The 18,960-nt window shown below is 46.0% G+C and overlaps 2 protein-coding genes across 4 annotated transcripts in view; one reads left to right on the forward strand and one right to left on the reverse strand.

Moving 5' to 3' along the window:
• The window catches only part of LOC119164927 (uncharacterized), a 423,059-nt gene that overhangs the window by 238,284 nt on the left and 165,815 nt on the right, over positions 1 to 18,960 (reverse strand). The gene's annotated exons all lie outside the window — the stretch shown is intronic.
• LOC119164929 (uncharacterized) overlaps positions 1 to 18,960 on the forward strand; it is a 169,015-nt gene that overhangs the window by 113,765 nt on the left and 36,290 nt on the right. For all 3 annotated transcript variants that reach the window (XM_075873326.1, XM_037417129.2, XM_075873327.1), the window contains exon 4: positions 365 to 919. In XM_075873326.1, the coding sequence (XP_075729441.1) occupies positions 365 to 919 (555 nt within the window). The remainder of the gene's footprint in view (positions 1 to 364; positions 920 to 18,960) is intronic.

Genomic DNA, 18,960 nt, shown 5'->3' on the forward strand with positions numbered 1-18,960 from the left:
GAGCGACAAGGGCTCTCTTGAGGAGCCTAGCTCCTCAAGGAGCTATGTCACTCAATGTAACATTGGTTGTTTCCTTGAGGAGCATCGGGAAGGAGTAGCTGTTGGTATAATGAGGAGTAAAAACGTGGGAGGGGGGTACCAGTTAGTCCCTACTCAGTTGCTTCCCAAAATGGAGGAATGGCATGGTGAGTCAGCTACGCTTCTGTAGGAACAACCTTGACGCCCTTCTTGCTTCTTTACTTTTTTGGAGGGTCGTCGGTTCAACTTAGCCTAAACACTTTGTGTGTGTTCCCACTGCGCCGACATTGCTCGACATATCTCGCGTCTCAAGAAAGAACGTTCCCCTTCCTTTCGTAAAACGCAGATCGCCGAGCTGTACGCCTTCCTGCCCCGGGAGGCGGTCACGCACTTCCTCATGTCCTGCTCCGACTGCCAGAAGAGGATGCACCTCACAAACGGCGCGCTGAATGCCATCGTCACAGCTGCGGCGGCGCAGGGAAGCGCCGCAAGCTCTCCCACCCACAACGGCGGCACTGCAGCCGCCGCAGCAACGACGCCCTCAGCAGCGCCGCCCCCGACAACAACCGAGACGGCGTCCTCCGGTTACCACAGCAACGACGCCAACAACCACATCAACGACAGCTGTAGACCAGGAAGCGGAGAAGCCGGAAGTGGCAGCAGCCCTTCGCGTGACGCCGCTGGCGGCGCTAGCGCGCCGTCCCTGACGTGTTCCGCGGCGGCGTCGCCAGGCGGCGACGCCGCGGGCGATGCGAGCGCCCCTGGGGTGCGCGCGGCGGGCGCGCGCATCGCGGCCGTGTCGGCGGCCGATGTCGACTTCAGCGTCCCCATCACGACGGCCTACTTGAAACACATGAGGAGTCTCGGCCTCTCCGACGAGGATGCCTTCAACCCGCGCGAGGTGAGTGAGGATCTCGTCGACAATTCTCTCTCTCTCTCTGACTAGCGAATCGACGACGTCGGACGTACTTGCCGATTGATTCCTCCAGTCACTACAGGTTTCGTCTTTAACGTTACGCTACACTTGTTGCTTCGCAATGCAGCGGTAAACTGGGTAAGCCGATCCGATTCGGTTAGTGTCGCCCGCCGATGGCTCGCTGGTCGTCTGCTGCGCGGTGCGACGTTTAGGGTAGTGCGCGTTTCGCGTGTGCCTTTTGCTGCTCGGATGCACTTTTTAAAATGCCGCCGTGTTTCCTATTCTGTCGTCCATTACTTCTTTCGCTTAATGTCGGAGCGTGCTGTTGCTACAGCGAGTTGTTTTTTCCGAGTCGCTCCCGAGCGAGGAAACTTGGGACTTTTTTTTGTTCCTCCTTGTTTCTTATTTTATGTTATTGACGCTTCAATACGAAAGAGCGCTCACGAGCGAGTTTAAACCAAGTTGATTCGTGAGCTTCCTTTCTTTCTTTGCATCTCCTTTTCTGTCAATATTTTCTTCTTTATTTCTGTTCGCCTTTCTTTCTTTCCTTCTTTCTTTGTTTCTTTCTCTTTTATCTCTCATTTTTTCTGTTCTCTCTCTCTCTTTCTTTCTTGGAAACGCTCTTCGAAGAGAAAGTTGAAATTTTTGGATAACCTTTAGTGAACCCCGTCTCGCAAGTGTTCCCAGCTGCGACATTTAGACGATTTTGTTTTGCGGGAGTCGCTTCCCGAACGAAAAAAAAGAAAACAATGAGACATTCTTCTTATTCTTCTTTCTTTTTCTACGTTTCAATTCGTCGCTGGAAACGTGCTGGTACTTGACTGATGCGTGCGCAGCAGGAAAGCTCAAGAACTATTTGTTGTCGCAGAGTTTCATCTCTTTGATGGAATGTTCCGATAGTTAAGGAAGCTAAGGTCGGTGGCGCCTGTTGTGACGCGGAGAGCAGATCTAAAACTAGTCATGACAAGGAATAACTAGACGTACTTTGTTAGCTCGATCAAGGAAACGTAGGATGTGCCATCAGATGTTTTTTTTTTGGGGGGGGGGCAATTTATGAAATATTTAACTCTTATTACGCCAGTCAGGTGCTAGCTCGAGCTAGACAATTACTATGCCATTCGACGCAATTACCACCCGTTCTTTGATTCCTTGATGTTCCTAAATAATTATACTGCCTAGATCTATCTATCTATCTATCTTCGTGTCACCTTATACGGTGACATGAAGTACGCAATAATAATAATAATAATAATAATAATAATAATAATAATAATAATGGTTGTTGTTGTTGTTGTTGTGTTTGGGTTTAACGTCCCAAACAACGATGTGGTTATGAGAGGCGCCGTAGTCGAGGGTTTCGGAAATTTCGACCACGTGCAGATCTCTAACGTGCACCTACATCTAAGTGCACGGACCTCGAGCATTTACGCATCCACCGAAAACGTGGCCGCTGCGGCCTGCAGGATTCGATCCCGCGGCCTACGGACGAAGCGCTCAAGTTTGCGCCATACGCCTTCGTGGGTGAAAGTATAGTGGTGCCCCGGTGGCTTCGAAACCTCTCGAAAACGTGCCAGTTTGGTCAAGAACGTCGCTAATGGTCGTACACGACGGTGCATGAGACGAGAGCGTTGCGGAAATCGTCGGCGCCGAAAACAACGACGCCGAGCGCGTCTCGGCGCGCATGGCTTGCACGCGGTCAGGTCCCTAGATCTAGGGACTTCGGCACGCGGGAGCTTCCTAGAGGCCTGACCACACGTACGAGTTGTAGCGTGTCAGCGCGTGGCTGTCAGACGCGGCGCCGTTCCCTCTCCCTCCACGGGAAAGCCACGCGCTGCGCGTACGTGTGGTTGGGCCTTAAGACAACGCCACCGAGACTGAAAGAATTTCCTCTAGGTGGTGTTGCTTAAGATCGCGTAAGCGTGCACACGGGGGGGGGGGGGGGGAGGCAGGGTGAACGGCCGCCTCCTTCTCATCCGAGAAGGCGGGGCGGCAAACATTTACTTAATAGCAGGATGTCGTTGGGGTGGGAAAGGGCACTGAGGCTGAGGACAGATGTCATGATGGGCAGGACGGTAATGATGAGGGGAGAGAGTAAAGCAATGCGGAGAAAGAATGAGAAAGAGAAAAGTAGAGATAAATAAATGCAGAACGAGAGAGAATCAAGTACAGTAAGAGAACGAGATAGATAGATAGATAGATAGATAGATAGATAGATAGATAGATAGATAGATAGATAGATAGATAGATAGATAGATAGATAGATAGATAGATAGATAGATAGATATATAGATAGATAGATAGATAGATAGATAGATAGATAGATAGATAGATAGATAGATAGATAGATAGATAGATAGATAGATAGATAGATAGATAGAACGAAAGGGAAAAAGGAGCAAACAAGCGAGAAACAGAAGGAATGAAATACGAAAAAAGGAATATTTATGTACAAAAATAAATGAATAAATGTAAAGGAACACACAGAAGAAGTCAAAAGTCAGTGAGAATAGAGAAGAAATATGCATAAAAAAGCAAAAAAATTCGTTAACTTTATCAGAACCGCAAAACCAGGACTGCATAAGTACCCATCAGCTCTGCTGTCTCTTTGGCATTGTGCCACCAGTGCAAACGAAGCTTTCCTTTTTTTTTTTTGCTTGCCTAGTATGATGAAAGATACAAAAGGCACATGTTCCGTCTACCGCCTGCAAATCTGTATTTATTTTAGACACGTTCAGACAAAAATAAAAAAATAAACTTTCGGCTATGCTATAAGTACCCCGCTTACTTTTTCTTCCAAGTTAGACATTATTTCGTCCTTAATCACATAGTTTTGTTTTATCAACTTTGCTGCATCTTCCTATCTATCTATCCATCTATCTATCTATCCTATCTATCTATCCTTCTATCTATCTATCTATCTATCTATCTATCTATCTATCTATCTATCTATCTATCTATCTATCTATCTATCTATCTATCTATCTATCTATGGTGCGCACACGTACGCGCACACACATGAGCACACACTCAAATAGAAACCTTTCACACGCGAACTGCCCATAATAACTTATAGGTTGCTCACAAAGCATAATCTGTCATTAGTCTGAAATTAATCGAGCGCGAAATTGGCACGTTAGCGCATGCACACGCCCACGCATTCACGTAAGCAAACCCACACAGCGCCAAACACTTCGAGTGTTCTACGGGTCCTGGCTGCGATTTTCTCTCTCAGTTTCTTGACCAAAATGTACTACCAAGTAGCCCGAAAATAATGTTCTTCAAAAGCAAATCTGACTAGTCATTGTATAGTCTCTTGAGTCTGTCGCGACTATGTCGACATCGGTGCACAGAAGAATTTAGGTGCTTGTAGAGACCCTAACATCCGTCCTGTTGCCCCTAATGATTGATTTGTGGGGTTTAACGTCCCAAAAACCACCATATGATTATGAGAGACGCTGTAGTGGAGGGCTCCGGAAATTTCGACCACCTGGAGTTCTTTAACGTGCACCCAAATCTGAGTACACGGGCCTACAACATTTCCGCCTCCATCGGAAATGCAGCCGCCACAGCCGGAATCCCAACCCGCGACCTGCGGGTCAGCAGCCGAGTACCTTAGCTACTGGACCACCGCCGCGGGGCGTCCTGTTACCCCAAACAGAACTACAACGGACTGGAAAGATAACGATAAACTACTGCTTATCGCGAATGCCGCAAGAAGTTTAGCCGATATAGAGCACAAAAAATTGTGGCACGCTTGAGCTTCGCTTTGAACAGTAGATTGCGATAGCACAGTCGGGCCTCATGCGCATGTCCCTTTCAATTTCTAGCCTCGCTTCGGTTCTCGGTGCTCGCCTCAACCGTGTTCTAAAAAAAACGAACGACTGTGTGCGTAACATGGGTCGTTTCAAGGTATAACTGAATGCCTATTGCAAGCACAGTTATGTGGTCACTGTGCCGTGATGATTCTATTTGTGAATCGGTGAAAGGCACCTGGCGCGTTCGCACTGCAATATGCGGAGGCATGCGCAGATGTTCACTGGTTCTCCCGTTTATGATTAAAGGTATTTCTCAGTTTCTTGTAATGGGATAGGGCCTTTTAAACATTCTTTCGCTGCTTAATTTACGTGTTTTGATGCCTGGCGCGATTCTGTAGGTTGTCGCGAAGCAAAATATGATGCGTTAAAGAGACTCCGTCTGCTACATAACATTCATAGAGTGCCCTCTTTTTTTTTCATACCAGTTTGAACGATTCTCGCGGATTTCTGGTAGAACACATGCACGGCATGCAGATGGCATGGGTACCATCTTCACTGGGACTCGAAAGTTTTGTTTTTATTGTATTCGCATGTTTCTCTATTTCTAGATCGCGAACAGGATGATGATTTTTCGCTTACAACCAATGTCGCCGACGCTGGAAATTCATCGAAATGAGCTCCTTAACGTTATCGCCTTAATATTACAATTATCTATGGCGGTGTCTCGCAAAATATATTTCAAATTTCCATAAACATAGGACACTTATCTTGCAAATGTGTCTTTTTTTTGGTGGGGGGGGGGGGGAGGGGGTCTCTGTATATTGACAGCAACAAGTGGTCAAAAGTTGGTTTTTATATAGAACGAAGGATCGCTAGAACAAAGACACGATAGAACAGATACCCCCTTGTCAGAGCCTGTCCGTCGGTATTTCTTCCTTTGTATACTAGTCCTGTTCGCGCTGCTTCGTCGCTCGTTCTATAAGTAGCGTTTTCCGTCTACAGTATACCCTAACCAGAGCTGAAAGTAAAAATCACGAGCTATTTTTTTTTAAGAGACGTGTTTTGCTGCAAGGGCGCGTACAAAACCGTCTGTATTACACCGAAACACCGCTAAGGCAATCTGCGACGTCTCCATCGTTCTCGAGCGACGGTTCAGTTCTTTGTATACACTTCTCGCTTCAAACGTCACCGAAATACAGAAGCCGAAATCGCGCTGTACAGATGTGCAGCGCGCAGGCGAACAACGCAGTTCACAAAGACAAAAGGACCCGGGCCAAAGCATGAAAACATATTCGAGAACGTCTCCTCGCAACCTCCTTGCCTATATTGTCTAAGGAGGCGGGAGAGGGTGTCGCTAGAGGTGGCGGAGGAGGCTCATCTCGAGGTGCGAAGAAGCTGCGTTCACTTAGATTTCGATATAGTGGTACGGGAATACGAAGTGCGTAGGCGGTCTCCCTTCACTGTAACCTCGAAGTACACACACCTGAGTGACTTGGTTTCTCGGGTAAGTGTTCTTGCTCCGGTGAAAATGTCTTTCCGACCTTCTGATTTGTAACAGCTGCCGTGAGGAAAAAAAAAAAAGAGCTGTCGCTGGTTTTGAAAGAGTGCGCGAACAGACTTGCTCTTTTAGTTCAACTTCTAATCCACATCCGGCGTTGTTTTTTTTTTGCTTCGCGTATTTGTTTCCGTCGTCAGATTGCCTTCTGAACTTCCTTGCCTGTCACTGCCATGAGAAGAGCCTTGGCGGTAGTGCTGTAAAGGGTGATCAGTAGCCGTCGTCCAACTTAAGCACCGCTTCTGCTATTGAAGAAGGAGGGTGGCAAACTAAGTCTGGCGTGTGAATGCATGACCTAACACTTCTCCTTCATTTAATCGCAATGCCCTCTCCTAACTGTTTCCTTCCTCCTTGCCGGGAATCGGACCCTCATCCACTCGCATAGCAGCGCGACAGTTCAGTAGCAACTGGCATCAGCGACGGTAATGCCCCGGGCGACAACGAAAAGCAATGTAGAATGACAAGCGACTTCGATAAAAGATAAGCTTGGCGCATCAGAAGCAGTGAATTGCCGACAATCCCGGAATTTAGAGGGCGTAATTTACTGGAAAACGGCGCATACAAGTGTCCACGTGGCCTGCGTGCCTTTGAGGGCCGCATTCCTTCATGTTTGTGAGCGCCGTGTTGTTTCGTCTGCGACACTCTGACACACAGTGCTAAGTTGCGCGCGTTCATTGATAATCATTAATTGCGTACTTGGTGTGTTTGTTAGGGCGGGGAATGTCTGGGTGGGATTCCTTTTTTCAGCGGGACGGCTCAGTGCTCTCCCATAGTAGAGTACGAAGTACTCGAAATTGTTAAACATTTTTTTCTAAACATTTTCAACTGGTATAGCGTGTGAGGTGAACGCGGTTGTTCTTTTGCCAACGTCTTCGTGAACTCGTTCACGGCGTAACTTTTGCCAACAGGGCCTCATCATGTGCGAGTCCTACGGGACGTTTTTATGCTCTCCCATAGTAGAGTACCTAGTACTCTAAAGCGTCACACACTTTCTCAAAACACACTATAAATTTCATTAGTACTGGCACTCTGTGTCTTGACCATATATCAGGTGAGCGTACAGATTGCACATGTAAGTACAGAAATACAGCAACATCACACCACACTGCGAAATGGAATCAAGAATTTGACGTAGAGACAATCATCACAAATGTGTGCCAAGTCAGTTTCAAAAGGATAATTGGGAGTTAATACCGATCTGAGATACTGCGAACAACTTGTTACTGTTATAAGCTATACATGCATATGATATTGATACCGTATACCTTGGACGAATGGTAGAAGAAAAGGAGGAAGTGCAATTGGACTCTCGGTGGGCTCAGCCTTCCACGACCATCTATTACTACGGTGATAGGTGTTGATTTTACGGGGCGAGGTGATAGATGATCGAGGAAGGACTAGCCCACGAGAGTCCCATCGCACTTTCTCCTTCTCTTCCACCATTCTTTCAAGGTACGGTATCAATACAATGCACTTTTAGCCTCGGATAACACGAAGTAACGGCAAAAGATAGCAAAAGATAGGGGATCTTTGAGTTCCGTCTTTAGGAGTTGAGTGCAATAGCGATATCCTGTCCCTAGTGCGTACGGCAAACTCATAGGGCACGAAATCTCTTCAAAATCTCCATGCGTTCACTACGTGGCCTTGAACGCATCTTTAGGCTCGTACAACACAACATAACCGACGTCAAAAGATAGCAATATTTGTACAGGAAATGCAGCGGAACACAGGCTTTAACAGGCTTTGCTCGAAAACGAAGAACAGCGCATTACACTGGTCTAGGAAGGAGTAAAAAAGAAAAGAAAGGAGGAGGGGCCTTCATTTGTTCCGTCCCTCGTCCAATGTCTCGCTCTCTTACACGCTCTTCAAACCGCACCCGACGTGCTATTCGCCGCTTCTCGGTAACCCTTTCCTGCGGTCGAATTGTCTCTCAGACCTCCTCGCCCACATTGCTTACGAAGGAGGGTGGTACAGTGGTAGGGGTGGAAAGAGATGGTCGACGACAGGTGCGAAAAACAGAGGAGAGGTGTCTCCACAGTTTCTCAGAAACCAGTGGTCCGTAAATTCGGATTACGTGAACAGCTTACCCTCGCAATAACCCCCAAATGCAAGCATGGCCACCCGTTTTTTTTTTTTTTTTGAGCTCTCAGTTTCGTGGATTTTAGAGTTTTGTACGGAATGTCTGACTGCACATCTTCAAAGAACACTCGCCTACTTTAACAAATACGCAATGAATGGTAGAAGTGGTGGTTGTGAAAGAAGTGAGAGTTGCAGGAAGGGCAAAAGAAAAAAAAAAGACAGAGAGGAGGTGTCTGCGCAAGTAATTTCAACTGCTTTGTCACAGCTGGCACAGAAAAAGCTGACAGTGCTAACCGAGGAGAAGGAACAAAATGGCGCCCTTGTTGCACGTGTGTCGTCCCCGTCTTAACACCGTGCAGCTTTCAACTCAATGCGTCACGACGGTTAAGAGAGCATAGTTCGCGAATTCGATCGTGCGAACAGGTTTCTTTACCTCGCCGAAACCCACTATGCACATCCGATGGACTTTTCTGGTCCTAGCGTATCATCCTTTTGTGGTTCTTTGACATCTGTACACACTGTTCAAGGTCACGCATTCAAGACCGCTCGCCCCCACCTTGCAGGTGGACGCGGAGTAGTCAATGTACCAGCAGTATAACACGGTCTCATGCATTGATGTATTTTACGGTGCATGCAAACACATCGGCGTTAACGCGAGCTCCCGCATCATATCCCTCTCGTGTCTTGGTCGTTCCGCCACGAAATATGATGCTCAGGAACCTTGGACGCCATGGTAGAACAGTGAACATACAGGACAGTGAACACCGAGGTGTGTGTCCACTATCCTGCATATTGCGTTGTTCTGCCACGGTGTTGATGAACCATCTAGCCCGTCTATGAACCCTCTCGAAAGCTTTACGTTGCTAGTTATTTGTGCATTGGTAAAACAGCATAGTCAATGGCGAAGGTTAATAGTGCGTAATTAACGCGAAAGAGTAGAAACAAAGAAAAATATATCCGCGTTCCCGCAGTTTCTAAGAGCGCGGTTGGCGAGTTCGACCGTGCGAATGCTTCTTTGTCTTCGCAGTGTAACCTCAGGCTCAAACCTATCCCCCCCCCTGCTTTTTTTAACGGTTTTGTTGTTCCCCGTGTAACACTTTCTATTGCAAACGTCCTTCAACTTCTCCCGCTGAGTGTCTGGACAAGAGAAGCTCTTGAAGCGAGCATGCTATACTGTGGCCTGCTTCTACAACGGTGCTACGGGAACAATGGATCTATAGCCGTGTGTATGCGCGAATGCCGATTGTCTTGCCTGGATCGTGTTGCATCCGTTGCCCTTAGTCCGCGTGGCGCTATAGGAAGGAACAGGCTGTCTGTAGCACCTCCCCCTTCCCTTCTCATAGTCTGCACCTCCTCTCTCACTCCGCATTACCTTTATTTATTTTTATTTTGCTATAGAACAAAGCGTCGGGGTGCTCCATTACCCGTTGGCGATTGTGCACCTTTATGTCCTTCCTCCTCTCCTGTATTATTTCTTTGCTTCTTTGCAACGTGATGGTGTGGAAGGTACCGTCCTTGTGCACCTATCAGAGGACAAACTTCGCCGTGAAGAAGGTAAATAAGCTTGTTTTTGAAGGCGAGCTGCAAGGGGCCTGTAGAAGCTACCAGAAGGACGCTACAAAAGAATGTTGGTTTGTTCTTTCTTTATTTTTTTAAATTTTTTTCGTCAATCGCCAACGTCGATCTCTTCGCCTCTGAGAAATTCATCCGCGTGCTCATACGCAGTGCAAATCATAATGAACACCTCAAGAGGCCTCGCCGAATCTCAGAAGGTCCTGGCTGCCACCTTGACGTTCTTCGGTCGGCATCTTCAAACCTACTTCCTTGCTGGTACATTCGGTGCAGTAAGTGTACAACGTTAATCTAGACCGTGTAATCTACGCTGTCGTTCTTCATAAAAGGGAACACGTGAGCTCACGCGGGGCCTGCGCTCTGCGGCGGCCGCACACCGGACCGTCATCAACCGACAGCAAAAGGGAAGACGTGGCTTTTGCCGTCATCTATTGGCAAACAAAACAACGAGTTCTGGCTGCTGGACAAGCGCTGCAAGATACTGTAGGCAGCCGTCGTAGAGAGCAGCTCACGCGATTGCGTGTTCACTTTCACAAAAAACGACAGTGTACGTTGCCGCGTTTCGTATGGGCGTGCAGTTCAAGACTCTAAAAATTGTTTGGACGTTTGCAGCAGTTAGTTCACGATAGCCACAAACTCGAGGCGCCTAGTGCACCATCCCTGTGTGAACTGCTCCTCCACGAACAGGCTTCCTGCCGACTCTGTTCTCGGCACAAGTGTACATTAAAACGATGAGCGGTTCCCGAATGCTTCCAGTGCAACATGTATACGTCATAGAGTGCACACACTCCTTTATAAAGCGATCGTCTCTATGGCTACTTTACCCGGGCTTCTGGTTTAGCCTGTCTACCTGGTCGGTTCGCTTATCTATTGCAGTATCTTCTGCTCTCGTTGCTTCACCTCCGCGGCCACTCCAAAACTTCTTTCTGCGAGACAAGGAAGGTATGTCCACACACGCGATCAGGCGCCGTTCGACGGTTTATAGGTTACGTTACACAACGCGTCATAACTTCGTATCTGCACCTCTTCAAGGATTCCCTGGGGCGCCGCCGTAATCACCCCTCCTGGCCTGTTAAGCACATACGTCTCAGTGACCGCGCCGCGTTTACCTTCGTACAGCGGATCGTTCGGCGTAGTGACCTCCAATATCCGCTGCTGGGGCAGCACCGTCAGCTTGCGTCAGTGCTACTACGTCGCCGACAATAGAGGGGGGCTCCCCTCACCTACTCTCTGGGCTGTTGCACGGGGGTACCAAATATGACGTCACAACCTCAGTAGTGCATTCTGGGGGGGTCGTGCATGTTGACAACAGCCCAGAGGAGATTATGGCGGTAATCACGGAGCCTTCTTTGATGAGTTGCATGAACATTGAGGATCTCGCCTGGACGCATGGCCACCACATGTCATGGGCGGGCGCGCGTTTCTGTCTCATCGGCAACTATTGGCGACGTGATAATCCCGCGAAACAGACGTGTCCCTTATCGAGTTTAGACGAAGCGTCAGGAAATGTTCTTACTATCGCCCGGTAACTCAGTGTGTGCCACCAACGCCTTCGAGTACACCGCAACGCCGTGCACGCTGAAAGTCACCACTGTGCTCAGGAAATAGAAATGGTCATATGGGCAGGGCACGTAAGGAGAAGGCGAGATGACCGCTGGTCATGAAGGGTAACTCACTGAATTCTGAAAGAAGGCAAGCGCACAAAGGGAGCTGGAAAAAGTTAGGCTGGGCAGATAAACATCTGCCCAGTCTGCCCACATGACGTCTGCCCACATGACAGTCTGCCCACATGATAATCATCTGCCCACATGACGTGGCCGCTGCACGCGCAGAGCTTAGTCGGCGAAACGTCGAAAGCGTGTTTGGCCTGTAGGGGACATACTCAAGCTGATGATGGTGTCTTGGATGCGGGAAGGAGTCGATACCCACGATTGGGGACACCGTGTACCGCCGCGTTTTCTACAAGAAAACAAAAACGGCGAAGCTTGTATTCAGCCGCGCACGATCGGAAACAGCGATTGGAGGCTGGGCGATTACGAAGACACATCTGGGATGCTTTCCAGGTTGTTTTCAAGCCTTAGCTGGGTCATGCAGGCTGTTTCGAGGTTGCTTCTTAATCGTCTCTAGTCTTTAGGGAAATGATGCTAGCTTGTTTCTACGTTGATTCTCGGAGGTACAAGTCAAATTACAAAGAGTCACAGACACGACACGGATGCCCGAACTCTATAGAGCCGGAAACTCGCGTCGGAACGAAGCGTTCGCGCCTTTCATATGTGTACGGGAACGTTGTCGTTGGCGCATGACCTTCATTATTTCGGGTACTTCTAACAGCCGCCTAAAGTCCTCTCGTTGTACCCGTTCCCTAGAAGTCCCCTTCCCGTTGTTTCCGTTCCCTATGGTAATTTCTCGCTCTACGTTCTCGGGGTCTTAAAGGGACACTAAAGTAAACTATTAAGTCGACGTTGACTGTTGAAATGTCGGTCCAGAAACCTTGTAGTGTTACTTTTGTGCCAAGGAAGGGGCCTATTTCGAAATAAAGTTACGTTTTAGTGCTCCGTATCAGGTTAGCGCTCTTCGAATTACCCGCCTCAAAAAAAAAAAAAAAAACGGACCGACCGGACCACCTGTCTCGTGTAACCACGCGAAAATAGAATTTTCGAATCACTCGCGCCATTCTCCATAGTAAAGTCCGGCGACTCTTTTTTTTTTTTTCATGAATCAAACAGAAACGGACAAGCAGCATTTTATTTCGTCTCTTGATGCACGAAAGGTTCTTAATTTAGTGCAGTTATATTGATAACTAGTGATTAGTTGTAGGCGGTTCGCCTGATGTCATAGGGACGATTTTGAAAATGTCCTACAGCGGCGCTTGTGTCCTTGTGCTTTTACCTTACTTTCTCGGTAAGTAGGGCACTGTTGTTGATGTTGTCGTTTTAGATGTTGTCATACGTTGAGCAGCTTTCACTCTGACGTAAACTGTTATTTGACTTTAGTGCCCCTTCAAGCTCGCCGCCGCGTTGCCCCGCAGCAATTTGGTTGCCCACCATGAGGGATCGGCCATGAAACGGATGGTACCTTATCTTAGAAATATATATATATATATATATATATATATATATATATATATATATATATATATATATATATATATATATTCTATATATATATATAGAATATATATATATATATATATATATATATATATATATATATATATATATATATATATATATATATATATATATATATATATATATATATATATATATATAAATATATATCTTTTACAAGCCGAATACGTTTAGATAGAGATTTGTTGCAGGACGATGACCATGATGGTGATGATGGCCTAAATGCATGGCTCACACCAACTCTGTGGGAATCGACCAAGAAACGAGTAATTGGATTGAGGGGATCACATATTACTTGTAAATCGAATGAGTTATAAAATGGTTAGAACAAATTAAAGTTTACTAATTTAGATATTTGCAATCAAAACCGCCTTGATTCGATTAAGAATCGTTTTACAGCCGAACAGATATCCTGGTGACAACGACCTACCGCTGACTTCTTCCTTTTTCAGTAAACCTACATTGAGTTGTGATACTTCTCCAATTTCAGCGGTACACACCCGTTTTTGATTATGATAGTTTTTTTGGTTAGTCGGCCAAAGAACTATCTGCCTAACAGCTTCGGTGTCAAAAAGTGTAAGGACCGATTCTGCAGCTTTCACTGGCGCTATCGGTATGCTGCCGATATTCGTGGCCCATACGAACGCTTGATTCCACATGGTTATTCTGCCCGTTTCTTCTTCCTTCGGTGTAGGGCAGCTAGTTAACCTGGTTAACATCCTTGCCCTCTCTCTCGCTCTCTCAACGTCAAGTGATTGTTAACCTACATTCATGGTAATACGTCTAGCTTCCCTTCTTTTGCTTTTATTTTTCTTTCACGCACGAAGACTCGTCGCGCTTGACGTTCATTTCGAACGGGCCTTTTTTTTTTTTTTTTTTTTGAAAGAGTTCTGCAACCGCGGTGAGGTATTTGCGGTGCTCTCCTGGAATCGATGCTGCGTACCTAATTACATTGTCGGCATGATTTTTTTTTCTGATTAATATCTTTCTTGTCTTGACCGTCGCGCTAAATTGCCCGCGAAAATATCGGAACCGACAAAATTATGGCGCTTCAATAAAATAAATAAGTAAATAAATAAGGAAATAAAGAAAGAAAAAAGAAAGAAAAAAGAAGAAAGAAATGAAGAAAGAAAAAGAGAAAGAAAGAAAGAAAGAAAGAAAGAAAGAAAGAAAGAAAGAAAGAAAGAAAGAAAGAAAGAAAGAAAGAAAGAAAGAAAGAAAGAAAGAAAGAAAGAAAGAAAGAAAGAAAGAAAGAAAGAAAGAAAGAAAGAGTGGTGATCGAAAATTTCGAAAAGACTGTGGGCAAAGCGTGGAAACCGCGAAATAGAGTTTCGTCGGCGAGCTGTTTTTAGTCGCCGACGACGACAGTTTAAAAACGAAAAACAAAACAAAGCGAAACAGCAAAAGCCTCGAAGAAGCGAAAACGAAAATGAAGCTTTCTTTTTTTTTCTCTCTCTCTCTCTCGCAGAGAACGGAGGTACGACTATACGAGAAAGTATACGCCAAATACTCGCTCTGCGCGCCGCGAATGGTGGTGACGCAAAAAACAAAAAAAAAAACAAAACAAACTCTACAAAACATTCTTTCCGCACTTCGTTATTGGCTTGTTTCGATTGCTACAGTACGCGGCTTCCCGCTTTATTCGATAACCGTGTGTTCCGGTCTGTAGCCACTCTCTGCTTTATCCGCAAGAAAACAGAAAAAAAAAAACATTTGGCTTTTGATTGAGACTTTCTTTTCAGAGAGAAGCTGGCTAGGAGGTAACAAAAAGGTGGCGGTCTGCGAGTGCGCAGGAACTATCATAAACGAGCAACGCTAGCGTACGCGCTACTTCGAAGGTTCTCCGCATTCGCGCTAGTTGCAACGCGTTGTTTTGAATGCGCGGAACACCCTAAATTGTATGAGATTATCCACTTGTGTCCACAGGGTTGACGGCAAGCGCAAAACACCCCAAAGGGTTTGTGAGACGTTGTGTCGTCCACAGGAAACGCATTGACGGCAAAGTTAGTGATGTGAGTGGCGGGGTACCTGCCAAGAACCACCGCTTCCATCGTTTGTTATGTGACTAACCCCCGTATATTCACAAATGCTCCTCGACTCGACTTTCACCCTTCACTTGACAAAGTTGAGCACTGCGCCACAGCTCGGCTCAAAATGACGCTGCGCTGCTCGAGAATCGCAGCAGATTATCGCTGATATGCAGTGACTTTCCGTGCCTAGAGGCGGCGCTCCCATCGGCTTTCTCAAGTGAAGGTGAAGCGTTGAGTGAAGGGACGTTCTAGAATACGGAGGTAAGTGTCTGTCCAGATAAATTGCTAGGCAATTTACACCAAAACCTCGTTAGTTCGAAGTCGAACGGGCACTAAAATTGTTGGATTTGAGTGTACTTTGAATTAGTGGGCCAGCGCAGTAACGGACACACACCGCATCATACAGTGCGAATAGAACCCAAGGAAGCCACCTCTATGTACTCGTTATCCCGAATTAGGCGATACTGCACGTTCGCGGCTGGTGTGTTTTCGTAAATTACGTTCATGAAGCTGTAAGTGCGAATATAACATTAACTGTGCGTGTACTTTATTACATGTACTGGTGCTGTTTATACCAATCACTGGAGTGTTTATTTTACGTTAGTGGTCGTCTTGAATATAGTGCTTATTTGATTTTATTAGAGGCCCGCCCTCGTGCTTGTTTATTGCAAATCGTCGTGTGTTTTTTGTCTTTTTTTCCCATCTTACGAAAACCTGTACATACTTTCTGTTTTATATTCATTGTGTTTTGCCTACTTGTATATTTAACAAATGTATACCCACTCTTCTAAAACCGTATTTGAGGATTGCGGTATTGAAAAATAAATAAAACAAAAATAAGTAAGAATTGATAAGTGAGTGATCCGCCCGGAAAAAGCAGTGACAGGCACATGATGCGAGCACTGAGCCTTAATGTTGGGGTCGGTGACGCCATTTAAGCTCCAAAACCCGACTCCGCGAGCACAGTTTGCAGCAACTCGGCCCAAAAGCTTCAGCACAGCGTCCGGATTTTCGTCGACGGAGAAGTGCTGCTGTTTTGTTGATTTGCAACGGTAGTATATTTGGCTCGGCTCGATTTCGCAACGCACTGTGATCACTCTGTAGGCCGGCTTTAGCAAGGTGCGATGAAATTCGGAGGTAGGGGGCTCCCAGTTTGAATTATTCCGTTCTTCCCCGTCGGAAATACAGACGTCTTGTGGCGCGGGACCGAGGCGTCAGTTCGAATCAACTGCAAGTTTGATATAACCAGCTTTCACCGCAACAACTGTTGGAATTCTACATCGCGAAACCACGATATAATTATAAGCAACGTCGTAATGGAGGGTTTGTGAAATTCCCTTGGGTTTTTTTTTAACGCGCACGTAAGTCTTTAGCACACGGGCCTGAAACATTTCGCTTGCGTAGAAATGCGACAGCCGTGGCAGGGGTCGAACCCGAGTCTTTCGATTCAGCAGCAGAGTGTCGCAATTGTTGTACCACCGAGGCGAACTCGACAGACTTGAGTACCGGCACAAATGGAAGGAGGGGAGGGAGGCGGAGGCGACACGCATTTACAAATTACTCATCGAACATGCGATGGAAGTGGCAAAGTTGTAGCAGGATCACGGATGATGAATGGATGTATGACGACACTATATATTCCTGAAAGACGCGACTATAGAGCGTATTAGGCTTCTCCCACGCAGGCTGATGACTAGCTTTAATTAATTAGCGAGCAAACAACAGCGTCACATGACGTATCAATGTGTTCATTGCTGGCAAGAGCGGAGCTTTTGCGTCGTTCCACTGAATATTAAGTCTCCAGAAGTCGCGGCCATGTTTATCTTCTAGCGCCTGTTCGCGCAGGTAGTATTTTCCGTCGCTTGTCGTGGCAATGTCACGGACATTTCACACCTGTATTACTTAAAAGAGAGAGAGAGACTTCGACGTCATTTTCTGCAAGAGATGCGATGAAATCTATTTGTGCCAGAAGAAAAGCTTGCCGGGCTTGTTTTTCGGTGGTTGTCAGCCATGATAGATGACGTGTGAACTGAAGGAAAAATAGGCCAGACAATTGTACAATTTCTGAACACGCAAGCAATATTTTTTCAAAAAAGAAAGAAACACTTAAGTGTGAAATACAGAGGCAGCAATGTCCAAGATATGTGAGATATGTATTTTGTCTTTTCATCGCACGGGTTGTACGTGCTGTGGTAATTGTCCAAGATGGACCAGTTTTATTTCTCAAAATGGCCGTATAGAGATGTCGGCGGTCGGTTGGCAGTATTGTTTCGTGGCACAGTATACTGCGCGTGTTCTGGAACCTTCTTGTTACGCACCTCGCCAAGTGCGTTCAAACGCGCCGAGTGACGCCATATTGCTGACACATGACACCGAGACAATGCTTTTGACTTAGCAAGATGTCTCCCAACCAAGGTCTTTCAGAGGTCGCAGAATTAGTTTACGGATGAAAGCTTGGGCTGTTAAGGATTGAGTTCTGTTTTTTTACACGCCGAAACCGCTGGGAAGCGCGTGACTTGCGTGACTCCTTGTACTACTACTGCTACCACTATCACTACTACTACTACTACTACTACTACTACTACTACTACTACTACTACTACTACTACTGCACAATGCCACTTCCATCAATACCACCAACGCCACCTCTACTACTAAACTACTATTACTACTACTGCTGCTACTACTACTACTACTACTACTACTACTACTATTACTACTGCACAATACTACTTACATCACTACCACCAACAACGCACCTCTAGTCAAGTCAAGTCAAGTTTATTAAATAGTTCAGTTGAGTTACATGGTTAGCGTTATTACAGCAGGAGGTCCCAAAGTTTCAGAGAAACTGACAGGGGGACCTCCTATGGCTACATGGATGGGGTAATTACAAGAAAATACAGCAATAGTATACGGACTTGTGAGTAATAATGACTAATCTTGATTAACTATAAAAATACGATCAATACACAACATAATGGTAATGCTCGCTATTGAAAAATAACAAGGAAATAGTCAAAAGCAAGTGAAGACAAAAAAACAATAATAATGAACTCTACGTGACAAATGCAACACGTTTCATTATCAGTGTTATCAATTATAGAAAGGCAAATTGAAGTAGTAAAATAGCACAAAACTACTACTACTATTGCTACTACACAATACCACTTCCATCACTAACGCCAACAACGCCACCTCTACTACTACTACTACTACTACTACTACTACTACTACTACTACTACTACTACTACTACTACTACTTCCACCACCACAATTACTACTACTACTACTACTACTACTACTACTACTACTACGTCCGCCTCGGTGAAACAGTGTCTAGGGTGCTCGGCTGCTGACCCAAAGGTCGTTGCTTAGATCCCGGCCGTGACGGTAGAAGCCCGTGTACTGTGTGATGTCCGCGCACGTTAATGAACACCAGATGGTCAAAGCTTTAGGAGCCCTTCACTGCGGTGTCTCTCATAATCATATCGTAGTTTTTGGGAGATAAAACCCCGGATGTTAATACTACTACAACTATTACAATAACGCAAACGACTATTGCACAGGGTAGAATGAGACGGCTTAGTGATAGAAGAAACGCAAAAGCGAACTCGGAGGAAAAACCCGCCCTCGTCTAATATAGGCGATGGGTGTAGAGTAGGCTTAGGCGTATATTCGAGCAGTTCGAATATTACAGTATTCGAATTGACTGCCAAACCAACTTAAGCTCTTCTGAATTTCGTGGTACTCGAAGTTAACAGATAGGCATAATTAAACCGCCTTAAAACCCCCTTGTAAAAGAGGTTTCACTGCGATGAAATGGTGCTAGAGGGGAAATCGCATGCCGTGGAGCCCCACATCGGTTCGTCATTCTTGAAAGCTTTTTATGCCTTCTTACAT

Source organism: Rhipicephalus microplus, chromosome 9 (assembly GCF_043290135.1).
Source record: "Rhipicephalus microplus isolate Deutch F79 chromosome 9, USDA_Rmic, whole genome shotgun sequence".
Taxonomy (NCBI): domain Eukaryota; kingdom Metazoa; phylum Arthropoda; class Arachnida; order Ixodida; family Ixodidae; genus Rhipicephalus; species Rhipicephalus microplus.